The sequence below is a fragment of the Clinocottus analis genome, unplaced genomic scaffold (genome assembly GCF_023055335.1).
Source record: "Clinocottus analis isolate CAN_PGR_092001 unplaced genomic scaffold, fCliAna1.0.p SCAF_12, whole genome shotgun sequence".
NCBI classification, from domain to species: Eukaryota; Metazoa; Chordata; class Actinopteri; order Perciformes; family Cottidae; genus Clinocottus; species Clinocottus analis.
Genome location: NW_027175843.1, coordinates 14,293,277 through 14,310,339, shown reverse-complemented (window position 1 = coordinate 14,310,339; position 17,063 = coordinate 14,293,277). Strand labels below are relative to the sequence as shown.

The following is a 17,063-nucleotide window of genomic DNA, read 5'->3' as shown; positions in this document are numbered from 1 at the left end:
TGGGTATAATATGAAATCACGAAACAATGGACTTGGTACAAACAATAGGAATCTTTCACATATCAAAAGGTCCAGTCACCTATCTTTTTGCATTGCTAAATACATTGTTTTTCTTGTATAAAAACAGCTGTGCAACTTTTGGATATAAACTACATGTATAAGTGACTCTTGACAACAATTTTAAAAGACCTAAAAACATGCCCTAAAAAGATGCTCTCGCTATATATATATATATATATATATATATATATATATATATATATATATATATATATATATATATGGAAATTGCTTTAAATGTGCAAGCTACAAAAATATCTCACTTTAAATACAGTCTACGGATAATCGCTCTCCTGTCGTCCTCCTCTGACCTGCTGAGAGCTAACATTGACCGAGTTAGGATGTGGTAGGATTTTTAAAAAAAATGAATGACGCATGACAGATCTTCATCATTGCTTTTTGTTAACTACATTGTCTTTGTGGGAAACAATAGTTTCAAGAAAAAGTGTAGAGTTATCTTAAGCAAGATGTCTCGGTTGGAGTACCTAACTAACGAACGTGACGTGATCGACAAACATCATCCAAAAATGTCGCTTAAATTCCGGATTTGGTGGCACTTATCCAGCTGGAAAGCCAGCGGAACATACGTGACTTACCAGTAAAACAGGTCCTATGTAAATACTTTTTTGCTAGTGGTTCTAGCGTAAGAATGTTTAACCAAGCAGCACCAAAACTATTTTCATTAACTTTTGACTGTTGTGGCTAGCTAGCTTCTTGTTAGCCAGAAACCTCGTCCGCAATGAATTTTGGTGTAACAATGAATCCCTTTTGAAAAGGTTGAGTATAGGTATCAGTTAAAAAGCCCCGTTGATGTTCCCGATGTATGTAGTCGTGAATGGCAGATGTATTTTGTGTTCTGTGTTTAAGTGACTTTAAACTGACGGGATTTCAATAACTTTTAACAGAAAGTAGGGATCGGGCTCGCGGTAGCTAACTTAATGATAGCCATGGACACTCCCTACTCAAGTGTCAAAAACACTGTCACTTATCAACTAGAAAAGAATAAAGAATACTAACCGGCTGCCGAGCAACATCAGAAGAAGCCATAGTTCGGGCCAGAAGTTAACAACACAAATAGTTTCAGAAATAATACAATAAAACTAACTAAAGCCCACTTCTTTTTTTTAGAGACTTGGTTCGGACCGCCTCACTGCGTATACCGTCGACAACTGGGCAGGCGATACCACTCAAAAATAAGATAGGAAGGAGGTCTTTAGTTTTGTAAATTATCTTTAAAGCTAAAATATTGTATATGTGGCCAAATTGTAACGTAAATTGAATTATAAAAAGTATATTTCGGTTTAAAATACACAAAAATTGTGAGATAATGTAGCCATACGATGTAATGGCCTGCAGTAATAAACCTGCCACCCCTTTGTTGAATAATGGTAGAGCGCAGATTAATTTTCCCAGTCGCCTTCATGGCACATTGTGGGCTGTCAAAAATAATCGTAAACCCAAACCCTACGCAACATCTCTGTTCTGATGTTGATGCCTGGTTTCAGATTTGAGTTTTTACCAGAGAATTCACAAGACATGTGATGACATTTTTTTTACGCAATCAGTCTAATGATATATACAAAACCCGAGTGAATAACAGCATGGTCTTCAATATTAACTAATCAATCTAACCAATCTACTCTTCATTTTATGTGTTATATATATATATATATATATATATATATATATATATATATATATATATATATATATATATATATATATATATATATATATAAGGTTACATTTTCTTCAATTTGCAATTTGTAGAGCCTACATTTTTGTTTGTGATGGACTTTGGTGCATTTGTACCGTATGTGTTGACCATATAACGTTAGACTTAAAGTAAATATTGTCACGTTAAAAAACACTCAATACATGATTTATTTATTTTTCCACTTCACCCCACGCCACCCCTGCTCTGTCGACACTGGAAACAAAGCAGCGTTCTAAAAAAAGAAAAAAAAACACTGCTTTTCCTTCGCTAATAACTTGTAGTCTGCGTTTACGAGGACCACGTGAACGCAGCATGCAATTTGCAGTGGTGAGCCGTCTGCATGGTTGTTTCAGTGACCGACGTGCGACCCCTATCTGCCAAAGCTCGACACTCCCCGTGGAGGAGAGGAAAAGAAGAGAAAGATGCTGTCACCCCGTCGTCACCGACCTAAATGAATGTCAGTGGCTTGAACATGGAGTCATTTTGAAACGGCCTTGTGTAACTTCTTCAGCTATCTTTGCGCGCTGTTTGGGCCGTTCGGTGGGACGATGGCGTCTCCCTGCACGGAACAAACCGTGCAGGAGTTCCTGATGGAGAATGGAGGGAGGGTCCAACAGATGGAGCTTATCGATCATTTCCTATCAGTTTCGGGGGAAATTGACCAGTCGAAGGAAGCGGTGCACCGTGAGGCGCTGAAACGCATCGTGGACAACGTGGGCTTCGTAAAGGTGGAAAACGGCGTGACATTTGTTTGTTTAAACACTGAAGGCAGCGCGGAGTCGGTGATGCGGACAGACACAGGCGGCCACGATCACGCGGAGTGCAATGGCAATATCCCGGAGACACTGGACAACAACTATGTCAACGGCAACCCTGACACCGGAGACCAAACAGGTGAGTGAGGCACACATTTTGTTGTGAATATTTTGGCACTTGATTTGTTTTATTAAAATGTCCTACGTTTATATTAAAAATCAAATGTGTTCGTTCATTTCACTAACGCATGTACACATATTTACATATTTGCTGAGATTGGATTGTCCAGCTTTGGCTTTCTGATTAGACACTATCAAGTGTCATTGTTTATGAAGGCCAAGACTACTACTACCACTACTACTACCACTACTACTACTACTACTACTACTACTACTACTACTACTACTACTACTACTACTACAGACTGGAGTTGTCCAAATCAAATGATCTGGACTTTTTGATTTCAACCTCTCTCTTGCCAAAAACAATCACAATAACTCTAAAATTACTCAGAATAATTACAACACAAAGACCTTAACAGTTTATCTGTGTGCATACTTGGGAGAGTCCATTCAATTTAAGCTTGTGCCATAGACTACTCTTTCATACAGTGTCAAAGCTGAATGACTATGACAAAACATATGCCCAATTGTTCCACAGAAGCAACCAGCTCCTTGGCTGCCAGCCTGGACAATGGCAAACAGTCAAATGGCAATGGGCAACCTGCAGCCCCATCCCAGAATACTGAGACCCACACAGCTACTCCTACATCTGGTGGAGGTGGAGAGGTGAAGCTAAGGGAGAGGAGAAGGCGGGAGTCCGCCCCTGTGATCGGGATTGGGGATCTGGACCAGGGTCACCCTGCAGGGTCCCACAGCCAGCAGGCGAGAGGGGCGCGCAGGGTGTCCAAGGGTTCCCAGCGTGCCTTACTGACCAGCTGCCTATCCGAAGACAGCGCCTGGGAAGGGCTGGACTTTGTTGGAGATATCAACACACCTAAGGGAAGTCGCAGGAACTTCATTGAGCTAATGATGAGTAGTTCTCCTCAGGTACACTGTGTTTCTTTGGCTTTTTCTTTCGATTGTTCCTATAACATGTGAAACTCATGGACATAATAGAAAAATACTGCTGCACTGCTTTCCATTAGGTTAAACCTTGGACCATGTTCTACATTTAGCCTCGGCTAAAGCAGTAATGGCACATCAGGTGTTTGTGTTTGTTTGTGCTCCAAAACATTCCCCTGCCTTTGTTGCTGTATAATTTGCAGCATGGCCAAGAGCACAGCTTGATGAAAAGCCCCATTTGGGATGTAACCAGAAATGAAATATTCATGAAGTGTGAGTCCACCGCAGTAGCTTTCTGTCTTATATAACTGACAGACCCTGTGATGTAATCTCGCTGGAACTCTTAGGCAGTTTGACCTATTACCTCCATTTATGTATCATCATAAAGGCTTCAACCAACATGCATGGATTCTTTCCAAACGGATTTGTGTACTCTCAAATGTGTCAATTAACATCAGTTTGATTGTGTGCATTGTGATGAACAGTGGTGCTTTTGTTTTTAGGTGGCCTTCCACAAATAACAAATAGATTTGGTTGTTTAAATGTGGTAATATTTACAGTGCGTGTAAAGAATGCACCTCATTCATTCCAATGTTTTTCCCTTTCCAGGTTCGGAGGTCTCTGATCAACCGCGGTTCACGCCTCCGGGACTCAGTGAGGAGCGATGGAGATTCAGCATCGCTCCTCTCCTCAGCTGATGAGGACTGTGCGTCCGTGACCCTGGACCCGCTGGAACATGAGTGGATGCTGTGCGCCTCAGACGGACTGTGGGAAAGCCTGCAGCCCCTGCTCTCTGTGGAACCGAGCCTCGTGGCCAAGAGAGACTTTGTCACCGGCTTCACCTGCCTCCACTGGGCGGCCAAGCAGGGCAAAGCAGAGCTGCTCACCCAGCTCCTGGCCTTCTCCAAGGAGAACGCGATACATGTGAACGTGAACGTGAGATCAAGTGCCGGATACACACCGCTACACCTGGCAGCTATGCATGGACACACACAGGTGGGTTGCGTAGAATGGTCTCGGTCGTGTGTCATGTGTTGCCGGCTCAGTGATCAGAGCAGATGATTGTATCTGCTCTGTCTGCCTGGAGTGAATGATCGAGAAAAAGAATGTAAATATTTTGTATGAACTGTTTTATTTATTCTTTTACACAATATTAGTTGAAAAGATTATGTGTGTTTTACTTTATCATTATAGAAAACCTTTTCTTGCAGAATGGACTTTCTCTCCCTAATAATTGAATCCAAAACACAGTCCATTGAAAGGATTTTATTTGCAATCTAACGACCAAAACATTTTTTCTGAAATTTTCTAATGATGGTTTGGGTGCATTTTGTATCTACTGTATGTTTTTTGTTCCAAAGAAGGAATGTTTCCACAGAAACATTGTCCAATAATAGACCGAGCTGGGATTCAACAGAAACATGTGCAGGCTGTGCTCAGTCATAGGAAAACAATAAATATGGCCATAGAGGAAACCTTTTCCAGACATTTGTTATGTTATGACATGGAATTACTTTCTCTTGATTGGACCGGGCTCATTGATCAACAGAGAAAAAAACTGTAAATGACTCAGAATTAGCCGATCTTAGCCCCCTAAACACACTATACGAGTAATATTAACAACATTATAAATATGCATACAATACTACAGTCCACATCAGCCAACAAATAATGCTACAGCATCACACGTTGAAAATGGCTACCATCCATACCAAATAAGGAAAAACAAACATGCAAAGACATACATTTAATCGTGGTTTGATCAAGACCGACAACAAGATGACAGCAGAGTAGTCAACTGGTGTTCTACTGTTGACATGCTTGATTATTGATGAAAACAAGGTAACAAGAGTCAGTGTCTGAACACTGTCTCCACTGTGTGTATTTAATGAGCTGTGATTGACAGGTGGTGCGTGTGTTGCTGTCAGACTGGGAGGCAGACCCTGAGGCTCGAGACTACAGCGGGAGGCGGGCCATCCAGTACCTGTCCCCGCCGCTGGCTGCTGACCTGCTTGAGGAGGGAGTGGTCACATCACCAGGGGCCGAGTCAGACAACGAAAACACCAACAGCGGCGGTAGCAGAGTGCGCGGGTGGCGATTTCCCAGAGTTCTCCAGGGCCATCTAAACCCACTGCGGCTCCTGAACCCACCCGCCGGGGACGCAGAGGAAGGAGTCGCGACTGGGAGGACCAAAGGGGGCATGCAGAGGAAGTCTTCTCTGAGCCGACTGAACGCCCGGCTGCACCGAGGACGACACCGAGCCCAGATCATCCACAGCGCCTCCTTCAGGGACACGGGGGAGGTGGGACGAGGAGAGGAGCTCCCCAGTAGCCCTGTCCGAACGCGACCACTATCCAACCTGTTTGGATAAAGTTATACAACTCTGCGGTATTTTTTTTTTCTGAAAATCAACCTTATTTTTGTTCCTATTGCAGTTAATATCCTTTTGTTGTTTACTGAGGGCGGGTCACAGTTTATGTAGCATTTTATTTGCCACAAAATTCTTTGAGTAAAAACTGAACTACTGCTCTTTGACAGGCTTTTGAACAGTTGTTTTTTTTATTTTAGTGGGTTTTCATATAATTGTGTTATGCTCTCTTCGAGTTGGTAGCAATCAACACACTATTTTTTTAATTTAATACTTTACACTTGAACTAAGACTATAATATGTTTTCACTTTAGATTATTTGACTCACCGTGGTGAGGGATTTGAAAACAGCACTTATGTTTGATCCCACACAGTAATCTAAATTCTTGTATTTGTTTGCAGAGTAAAGTAATATATTCATAGAACTAATTTTATATATTTCAGGCTCCTTTGATTGGGTGGTGCTGTTTTTTTTAAATGCAATTCTGTAATGGGAATTTTAATTACCAGATTTCAGTATTCAAACTGTTTTAACCTCAGAATTCTTGTATGTCCAAACAACCATGTGCGGTTGTCATGTTTGCACTTGTCACTTTGAAAATAGTTTGGGATTATGGGATAAAACTGCGAAACTAAAACCCTGCCAGCTGTTATTGATCCCCTTTCATACTGATAAGGGGTGATCAGATTCTTACACCCTGAGATGTATAATGCACTGTACTGTATACAAGTACAATTTCATTTTTCCATTTTCTAGTTGATACCAAAATCGTGGCTTAAGTTATGTCCAAGTATTTTAACGACACTCATCAGTTACACAGTAGAGCTGTTTTACAGGGTGGGAGCACATGAGAATCTGATGTTTTTCTACTGATCATAATTAACCTTAAGTCTTCTGGGTCTGGTATTCTGATTGTTACATTGTTTCTATATGTTGGAGTTTAAGCAGTTTGGGCCTCAATCAACATCTAAAATAGTGAAAAGGTATTCAGGTCAAGATCTTTCTATCGACAAACAGCATAGCACTGCTTACATTTCTACAATAGATTTGCAATCAAACAATTAATATGAAACGTATCACTTTGGACCAAATTAGATATTTAATACATTGCCTGTCAGCCTCCTGTATTGCTCTTACCTTGCATGTCCACAATCATTTGGTCATTAATCATGTATGTCATCTGTGAAAATTAAAGAGTTTAGGCCAGAATATGCTGGATGTTTAGCTGATGAGCACATTGACTTGTTGACTGTTTTCCCAAATATGTGAACCGTGCTTATACCTGAATATCTGATCAACAACAAATCCTAGATTTCATGAAAGTTCCCTTAGTATTTTGTATCCTTTGTACTTAAATCATATAGGGCTTCATGTATCTTTATGGTTGACTAGAAATGTATTGTACGAACCTACTTTCATGTCACTTTTTCAAACGCACGATTAGGGAAAATGTTCAATGTTCATTTATGTGTCGAAAAGTAATTGTTTCTGTCTTCTTTGTGAAATACTGTGAAGTTATGATGTGATGTGAATACATTGTTACTGAGCCACTGTCATCTTTGTCTTCATGTCTTATCATTGCATTTGAAATAAAGCAAAACATGTCTGTATAAAAGGAAAGTCAGTGGTCTGTAACCGTATGCTACTGTTGTTCCAAGCAAACAAATCTGCAGAATATGTAGAAACACAGAATCAGTAACGAGGATTAAACACGATGGTCAGAGTTGTCATAATGTATGCCATGAATGCTCGAGTCAGATTCAACTAGAATGGACAAAGGCCCCAAATTAAGCTGGCTATTTTGTTTGCCAGGCATGCTGACACCAAGTGATTGTCCTTGTCTGGTGGTGCTGAATAATTGATGAGCTGATCATCCCGGAACCCTCCATTACAGTACATCCACGGCTTCCTGTCCACAAGCTGTCCATGTAATGCTGCACCCAATATATTCACAGCCAGTCCTCATTCTGCACCTGTTGTGTGTGTGTGTGTGTGTGTGTGTGTGTGTGTGTGTGTGTGTGTGTGTGTGTGTGTGTGTGTGTGTGTGTGTGTGTGTGTGTGTGTGCTTATATTGTTACCAAGCAAACATCCTCGCAAGATTGATGATATTTTAGTTATCTGATCTGACCTCAAAGTCTTTTTCTTATTAAATACAAATTCACATTTCAACAAACAACCACTGCTTATTTAGTTTTGTGTTTATTTTACTAAGTTTCATCAGTATATTACAGATGTTAGAAACGACAAGAAAAGTAGCTTGTCATTTTTTCTACTTCTGCTTCATGTTTACAGAAGCAAATCTGCAATTGAAAGGTAGGATTACAGGTATACATGTCATTACAATCAACTGTGCTGCTTGTGTAAATGTAAATGCTCTGTCAGAGTCTGCTCTTCTGCTGTTTCTCTGAACTCTGTTTCTGACGAGTCAAACAAGGTTTACTGAAGTCACTGAAGGGATAAGCTTTCTCCCGGGCTGCTAAATTCTTGCTGAGATGGCCTCACTGTTGGATGACTGCTGATTGAGACAGAGCAGAGAGGTTATCTGACTGCAGCTACTGACCTACATACAAAGTGAAGAGAGTAATGCCTATTATGTAAATTCCTCTGCCATATTTTCAGAGAAACTGTGCCAACTTTTTCGCCTAGGGCCTCTGCTGTTGGACTAATCCATGTCCAATACATCCCATCTCTCACTCTTTCCACACACAGTGAATATGCCATTCATGATACGCCTAACTTGTGACTAGCAGTGCCAAATGGCCATCAGTTTAGTAACAAAATGTGAACTGTCTGCCGGATGTTTTGCTGTCTTGTGACATAGCCTACAGTGCTAATAAAAAGCACTCAACCTATTTAGTGTATAACAGTACCACAGTACATTTCTTTAGGATTTGTAATGCTAAACTTCAGAAAAAAATGTAATGTGAAAGGAAAAACAGACTACTATAAAATTATTAATTATAACTATAATATAAGGAATTACTTGTTTGCATATTGGGTGAATTTCCAGTCAATACACTTTTTATTATTTAGTCCAATAAACACCCAAACAAATTGGCCCAAGGTGCATTACTAATTTTACAACAGTCCTGAGACACAGGGTGTCTTATTAGTTGTACTTTATTTGTTTTATTTTTACCCATTGACTCCACACAAATGATCTCTATCTAAAACCAAGTGGATGCAGCAGAAATACGTATTTTTCCTCCCGTTGCACACATCTTCCGCACGGTGTCGCTGTTCTGAAACAACGCCGCGGCGGCGCTGCGACACGTTGTTTCTTTCTGAGGTCAAAGTTTACTGCATGCGGAAGACGCTTTCTGGTTCTTTCTCTATGGTTTTGTTTAGCTCTCGATAAATCAGTTAGTTACGTTGCAATACGTTTATCGATTTTCTTGCCTGGAGGTTAACCGATGCCAGGTAGGTGGCGGTGAAATAGTCGATGGTATCCGATGGATGTTTAAATAATGTTAAACGCACTCGGACGTTGTGTAAGAGAGAGAGCAAGAGAGAGCTGGTTACGAACCACTTCAAGCTAACGTAAACTAGCCTGCAGCTAACGTCATCTAACAGCTAGTAATCAATGTTAATGTTAACGACTCACATGCTGGCTATTTTGTATGAACAAAACAGTTTGCTCGTAACCTTAGCAGTCTATCTTAAAGTTAAAGTGTTGTTCAACGTGGTATTTTGACTGTTATGGTCAGCTAACATCAGTTATTTGTTTCACAAATTAGCCTTCGAGTTCGTCTTACGCTAAAATAACTAAAGTGTACAGGTCAGGTATCGTTATGCGAGTACAGTGCTGGTGCAGTTAACTAGCTAATGTGTGTGTGTGTATGTGTGTGTGTGTGTGTGTGTATATATATATATATATATATATATATATATATATATATATATATATATGTATATTACACGAGAGCCTGCAACCAACACGTGTTTGTTAACGTCATGTTTTCCTTGTTAATAAAAAGCTAACGTTACCTCAGGTAATCTAGCAACGTTAAAGCTAATCATGTTTAGCTAACAGCTAGCGATAGCTAGATGTCTGAAGCTTGGCTGTTTGGTGAGACAAAGCGCTGCAGATATAAGGGGCATAAACAAACCATTATTTTTGGTATTCGTCATTAAATTGAAAAGGCGAAAGCACAACATAGTTAAGTTAACTAATTCTGTGTTTCCAAAGTTGCTCACAGTCTTCATTTTCTCTTCGACCTTCCTGCAGCTTCCCCTCATGTCTGCAACAATGACCACCATTGTCCATGATACTACGGAGGCAGTGTGCTTCTCCTCGGAGTACAACCTGTACCTCAAGCCCATTGCCAAAATGACCATCAGTGTGGCCCTGCCACAGCTCAAGCTGCCAGGCAAGAGCATCTCGAACTGGGAAGTGATGGAGAGGATAAAGGCCATGGTCGCTCCAGAGCAGTTTTCAGCCCTACGAATCTCGAAGAGCACAATGGACTTCATCCGCTTTGAGGGCGAGGTGGAAAACAAGACGGTGGTCAAGAGCCTGCTGTCTCGCCTGGACGGGAAGAGCATCAAGCTTAGTGGATTTACTGATGTCCTGAAGGTAAGGCTGACATTATTGGTTGACGAACCTCGTGGTAAAACTTTGCTCACGGATGTTTCTCATATTTTGTTCAGCTTGTTTACGTCAATGACAGTCATGAGTAAATATTGGAAACAGCTCTCTGTAGAGTGCTGTGCAATTATCACCACAAACTACAACCTCTAAAATGACCACACTGAATAAACACTTCTCTGAAATCCTCACATCAGAAACGTATTTTGCAGAGCTGTAGTACTGGAATGTTGCAGTTTTATCAACGTGTACACAACAAACTGGCAACTGAATAAGTATATCATCCCTTCTCTCCCTCTCTTTCTTTAGGTTCGTGCGATAGAGAACAAAGTAGATTTCCCTACACGTCACGACTGGGACTCCTTCTTCCGCGACGCCAAGGATATGAATGAGACTCTGCCAGGAGAGAGACCTGACACCATCCACCTAGAGGGACTTCCTTGCCGCTGGTTCAGCCAGAAGGACAGCCCGTACCCAGACCGGCCCTCTGAAGATGTCCTAATTGCGGTCTTTCAGACATTTGGCCAGGTGGGCCGTGTTTCTGTTTCTATTTTTAACAGGAAATTAAGACAGAATTCACTTTACATGACATGTTAGTTTGAAAAAGGGGATGCCTCAGTGGGCTGCGGAACATAACTGTTGCAATGTGGCCTTCGCTGCAAATATAACCTACTGTGCAGGACATTTCTGTTCATTTATTATAGACACGGCTTGTATAACATGTACAATCTTTGTCATGAGTTTTTTTGGAGCACCGATCCTTACTTATAGTGACATAATGAGTCCCCCGTGGAACTGGTTGATTCTGCATGTATTGGATTTTGTAATAAGCAGAAGTCATTTAAATTTCTTTAACTTCAGCAATACTGTTCAAAGAAGTCATGTATATCATATTGCCTCATCATTGATATGAGATGTTAAGATATTGGGCCATAAACAACATTGTATTTGATTTAGTCAATATGCCACCTTTTTTATTGTAGGTGCGGAATGTTGACATCCCCATGCTGGACCCGTACCGGGAAGAGATGCTGGACAAGAACTTCAACACATTCAGTTTCGGGGGTCATCTGAACTTTGAGGCTTATGTCCAGTTCCAGGAGTACGGCGGCTTCACCAAGGCAATGGACACTCTGCGCAGCATGAAGCTGATGCTGAAAGGAGACGATGGAAAGGCAGTGGCCTGCAACATCAAGGTACCGTAGGCTCTCATGGTTGTGCATTAGCTTTGTTAGTGTTCATGGCACAGTAAGGAATGATTATTTATTTTTTAACTTTTTCAACTGAAACATTTAAAAATGTCCTTTATGAACATGATCATTTTGATGCGAGTTGATATCCCATTTCCATAAAGTTTCCCATTTCTGAGCTTGAGTGCCTGGTGTACATAATTAAGCTTGATTTAAGTTGTTTAAATTCCTTAATATGTTACAATACTAGAGAAATCAATTTGTTCAAATTAACAGGAAATGTGTTTGGGAAAACTTGAGTTTAACTCATGGCCAAGAGATTTGCATACCTTTTTGTTTTACATTTGAGGGAACAAGTAAATTGCAACTGCTGTAGTGATTTGGCACATTTCAATAATTAGATTATGTTGTTCAGAGACACATAGCAGCTTTAAGACCTTTTAGTGGAATGAGAATGAAAGTTGCTGCGTCATTATTTCCAAGGTGATCAGGGTAGAGGAGAGCCAGAGGCCTCGTAATCCACTGAATAAAGCTTCAGTTTGAAGAGGAAGCAAAGGAAGGTCTCTATCAATGGAAAGAAGAAGATACTTAAAGTTGATTAGTTTGTCAATCAATTTGTTTTATATTGTTAGAGTGCTGAATCTGTCTTACCCAAATTATTTTACTCTATTTTGACAAGATTGTTGAGTCTAGTATTACCAGACAGGCTGAAATTATCACCACAGCACACAATAGAATCCAGATCTACTAAAACTCCAATGGAACCTTGTAAATGCTCAAAAACAAATGTAATATTTTTTTTAAACAATATTCTTACAGGATAATTAAGATGCTTGCATGTATACCATGAAATGTCCTTTTTGTAACCCGTGTTTTTCCTCAGGTGGCCTTTGACACCAGCAAGCACCTGAGTGAGTTGGCTCTCAAGAGGAGAGGCCTAGAGAGGCTGAAGTTAAAGGAGCTGGAGAGGCAGAGAGAGGAGCAGAAAAGACGGGAGAAGGAAGCGGAGGAGCGACGTAAGGACGATGAAAGGTATTATGGGAGACAAAAATGCAAAGCTGGTATCGCAAACCTTAACATTTATTTTTAAGGAGAACAGTCACGCTAAATGTGTAATGCTGTACTTCTGTATTCATATTTTATGGTAAAGCGTTCATTTTCAGTATGATATTGAGTGAATGACAACAAAAGTACATATTTTTTGTTAATTTAATTCTTACTATACTGAGAAAAGTTACAATGCATTGCTGCACAGCATTGTTTGAAAAAGTTACCAGCAATAACAGATCATCACATAGGACCATTTTCTTTTTGTTTAGGAAACAAAAGGAGCAGGAAGAGGAGGAGAAGGAAAGGAGGAAGGAAGACAGGATACGAAAGCGAGAGCAGAAACTGCGGGAGAGAGAGGAGAAAAGAAACATGAAGAAGGTCCGGCGACAGCAGGAAGAGGAGCAGAAGAAGCTGCAGATGAAGATCGCCATGGAGGAGAGGAGGCTGCTTTTGGCTCAGCGCAACCTGGAGTCGATTCGTCTCATTGCTGAGCTTCTGGCCAGGGCCAAGGTACACAAAGATACACAATACATCTTTAAAGGGGTAGATGCGCACATCCATCTGGGATGTAATTACTTTTGATTTGGAAACAAATACTGAAGTTAATGTGCAATAAGCAGTATTAAGGCTGTGCCCTGTGTAGAAATGAGCAACTTGCAGCAGATTTCAGGAATTATAAAGGGAAGCCGCAACAGTCTGACTTAAGGCACATTGGAGTGTCCTCAAAAACCTTGTCCATGCTTTAATTTAGTATTGTCTATGATAGTGTGCTCACATTATGCAGCATAGAAATGTTTAAGAACAAATATGCGTTATAACCCATATACTACTTTCATATTTAAATGTAAACGCAGCTGTCCAAAAAGTTACGACTCTCAGCCAAGAATACACCTCTGTTTGTGTAAAGTTAACAGCTCAAATTAGATAAAACGTAGGATTTGGTGATCTTTATCTGTGCCGAGAAGTGGTTTTGCTACCTTTTGTACAGAACAAGGCGACCTGTTTCGTAAAACCTTTTCTTATTCGATACTGCTTCATAAAGAGCTTGTGTACTTTGTTAAGTTGCATGACAGTGTAATGTAGTTTTATATTGGTCTAGAAGAAGCTAGAGCAGTGTCTTGTCCCAACCTAATTTACATTTAATCAATTAATTAAGTTAAATGAATTGTTTTACTTATCTGTACCTACATTGTTTCCTCCTTCTCTCCAGGACCTGAAACAGCAGCAGCAAGAGAAACGGAGAGCTGAACAGGAGGAGCAGGAGAAGCAGAAACAGGCCCGACAAAAGAAGGAACTAGCTCGTCTTCAGCAGCTGGAGGCCTGTCGACGCAAGCAGGAGGATGAGCTGCGGAGGGTGGAGGTGGAGAAGGACCGAGCACTGGAGCTTCAGCGGCGTGAGAAAGAGCTTCGAGAGAAACTGCTTTGCAACCTCATAAAGAAGAGCAGCGGTAAAGGCATAAGACCTCCAGGCACACAGGACCAGGCTGTTCCTGTAACGAGTGAGGAGGCGTCTGATGCAGGTGTCAATGATGTGATGTTGGGGGTCCTGGGCAGGATGTACGGAGTGAAGGCAATTGAGAGTGAAGAGAAGCCGGTGTCCAAATCAAGTGTGCATCCACAAGTTTTAGGGAAAAAACGAACAACAGAGGAGAGGAGAGTAGGGGAGGACAACAAGAAAGACCGGGAGAGAAGGAGGGAAGAGGTGGCGAGGAGTGGCCACAGTAGGGAGCAAGCGAGGGACCGTAACCACTCCCACAGAAAGAGGCGCTCCCACAGCCGAGGGAGAAGGAGGCGCTCTCACAGCTCCAGCAGGAGGAGAAGGAGCTCCAGCCAACGAAGGAGGAGCTCCAGTCGTCATAGAAGGAGCCTCAGTCACCGTGGCAGCAGGAGGTGCAGCCACAGCAATTACAGCAGGAGCACAAGCTCCAGCCGGGACAGGAGCCGGAGCAGCAGCGGGAGAAGCTACAGTGGAGAGAGGAGCAGCAAGCAAAGTCACCGTAGACATGTCAGGGGCAGCTCTAGGGCCAGCAACAAAAGTAGAGAGAGGAGGAGTCACAGCCATTACAGGTACAAGAGACACAGCAACAGTCGAGACAGGAGACACAGCAACAGTAGAGACAGGAGCCACTTCAGACGATGCTAATTATCAGTTTATAGATTTATTTATTCCCCTTTTGTTGGGCTTACACCTGCAGTTTAGTAAGTTTTAGAAGAAGAATAAACATTTTTTTAAGTAATGTTACACCAGAATAGGGCAGCAAAAACAAGAAATATTAGATATGAATAAAAAGTCCAATTTAAAAAATAAAAAGTAGAATCAACTCCACTGAATCAATTAAAACAATACGTGTAAGTGTACCGTGTATGTTGTGTAAGGCATGAATATCTTTGCAGATGATTCTAGGGAGCTGCTTTTACCTTTCTTTTTTTTCTACTCCACATTTCATACTCTTGTATTAAAGCTGCTGACATAATCTTTTTGCATTTTCAATGTGTATACATTTAACAACTTCATGGCATAACACACAAAATGTACTTAAAAAAAAGTTATACTTTGTGATGTGTGAAAAACCATTGCATCCAAATTTGCACTACAATAAACTTATGAGGGTATTCAACATTGATTATTTGATTTGGATGTTGAGAACATTACCAGGCTGATAATTGTTTGAATTTAGGGCTAATATCATAAGCTCATTAGTTTTGTAGATTGACGCTCCAGTCTGACCCAACAGCCTGTTGATATACTTCATTTTCTGCAGGGAAGTTGTTTATGTGCATGAATAACAGTTAGTTGTAAAGTGGAAAGTACAAATGCTCCTCGCTCTTTTGAGCCGTCACCAGGCTCTTCACCCCCGCCTGTAGCCTGACCACAGAACATCAGACAGTGTTGTATACTGACATGCAATCAGCATGAAGTTTCACACACTATCAGACCTGAGGGCTGCCGTAGGAACTCCTTGAAGTGGAATAAAGGCTGCTGTTCCATTACAAATGTGACATTTCCACAGACCGTAAGAAGCATTCCTCTATATTTCAGCTGATCTGTAACTTGATTTTGCAGACAGTCTGAAATGTTTCTTCTAATACTGTTCACTATCGGCTGTGTTGCTGGTAAGCAGCTCAGAAAAACACATGATTAAATGCTACGGCAGACTCCTCGTCCAGCGCCACCAAGCAGCTCCATGTCTGATGATCTTAACGTTTCAACTTACAAAGACACATTCATTTTAGTTTAATTAGAATTTACACATTACGTGAAGAAGTTTGTTCGAAAAGGGATTTGTTGAGTGAGTTGCATGAAGACTTGATTGGACCTGACATCAGCAGTGTTCTACCTCTTTCTTCTGTTTTGTGCAAGTCCTGAGTTAAAGTGATCGCTTTGAGATCTGTCCAATTTCTTCAAGGCCTTTTCTTTTTTTCCAAGTCTGGGTCAAAGTTTAAATATTGTTTTAAAAGAAAATCTTCTGGGATTCAAGTCAAACCAGCACTGTACCAAGTAAAATTGAGCTACATTTCTATAGCCTTACTTAATAGCTGTACAGACAGTTCTCGTTGTTGTATTTCAGATTTGGTAAAGTCAATCAAGTCCAGTGGTTTTGTTGACACCGCTAAATTGACATTGTTACTTATCATGGCAATGCCCACTTGTTCTCTGTACCGTATGCTCATGATCTCTGAGAGCATGTCTCGCATACACATTCAAATAAAGTCATACTGAAAACTATGTAACACTGTTTTGTGATCCACAGTGTGATTCTGTCTCAATCGTGCAGTAATCTTTATGGAAATCTATACAAACTTAAAACTTTGTGTGAAGGATCAAGGTGACACTTTACCCAGCTTCAGCTGTTGTGTTTCTGTGCTGTCCATACGCCACTGGTTTAATACACTATGTGCATGAATAATTAAAAGTCTGATTAGTGTCTGTAATCTCATGAAGGCATGTGACATGGCCGTCTGTGTCATAAGGTCTGACGCTACCATTAGTTTCTCAGGACAAGTGCAATCAGGCCTCAGGTTTGGTCATCCAAAAGCATCAATCACATGTTTGGGGGTCACGCAAACAATCCTGATATGAGAATGCACTGAGTGAAAGTCTCCATCCAAGTGTGTATGAGTGGTTATGAACAAGGCAGCAGTGTATTGCCAGAGAGTTGTTTCTTTGTCCAATGCAGACTGAGCCCCTGCTCTAATCTGGGTTATCTGGCCGTAATCAGCTTAGCCCACTGCTTCTCTCGCTGCTGCTGCTGCTGCTGCTGCTGCTGC

At 41.1% G+C, this 17,063-nt stretch overlaps 3 protein-coding genes across 3 annotated transcripts in view; 2 read left to right on the top strand and 1 right to left on the bottom strand.

The window, feature by feature from the left end:
* Window positions 1-1,219, bottom strand: part of septin10 (septin 10) — an 8,165-nt gene extending 6,946 nt beyond the window's left edge. Inside the window, exon 1 of the mRNA XM_068572533.1 lies at window positions 1,078-1,219. Coding sequence (XP_068428634.1) covers window positions 1,078-1,107 — 30 coding nt within the window. The 5' untranslated portion in view covers window positions 1,108-1,219. The remainder of the gene's footprint in view (window positions 1-1,077) is intronic.
* Window positions 1,220-2,223: 1,004 nt separating this feature from the next.
* On the top strand, window positions 2,224-7,568 carry sowahca (sosondowah ankyrin repeat domain family Ca). The gene is made up of 4 exons (XM_068571839.1): window positions 2,224-2,671; window positions 3,194-3,582; window positions 4,207-4,593; window positions 5,504-7,568. Exons 1-4 carry the CDS (start codon window positions 2,326-2,328, stop codon window positions 5,966-5,968), a joined length of 1,587 nt encoding a protein of 528 aa, XP_068427940.1. The 5' UTR covers window positions 2,224-2,325; the 3' UTR covers window positions 5,969-7,568.
* Window positions 7,569-9,261: 1,693 nt separating this feature from the next.
* Window positions 9,262-16,521, top strand: akap17a (A kinase (PRKA) anchor protein 17A). Its single transcript, XM_068573269.1, has 7 exons — window positions 9,262-9,386; window positions 10,195-10,542; window positions 10,864-11,082; window positions 11,538-11,750; window positions 12,628-12,776; window positions 13,064-13,304; window positions 14,005-16,521. Exons 2-7 carry the CDS (start codon window positions 10,204-10,206, stop codon window positions 14,935-14,937), a joined length of 2,094 nt encoding a protein of 697 aa, XP_068429370.1. The 5' UTR covers window positions 9,262-9,386; window positions 10,195-10,203; the 3' UTR covers window positions 14,938-16,521.
* The last annotated feature ends 542 nt before the right edge of the window (window positions 16,522-17,063 follow it).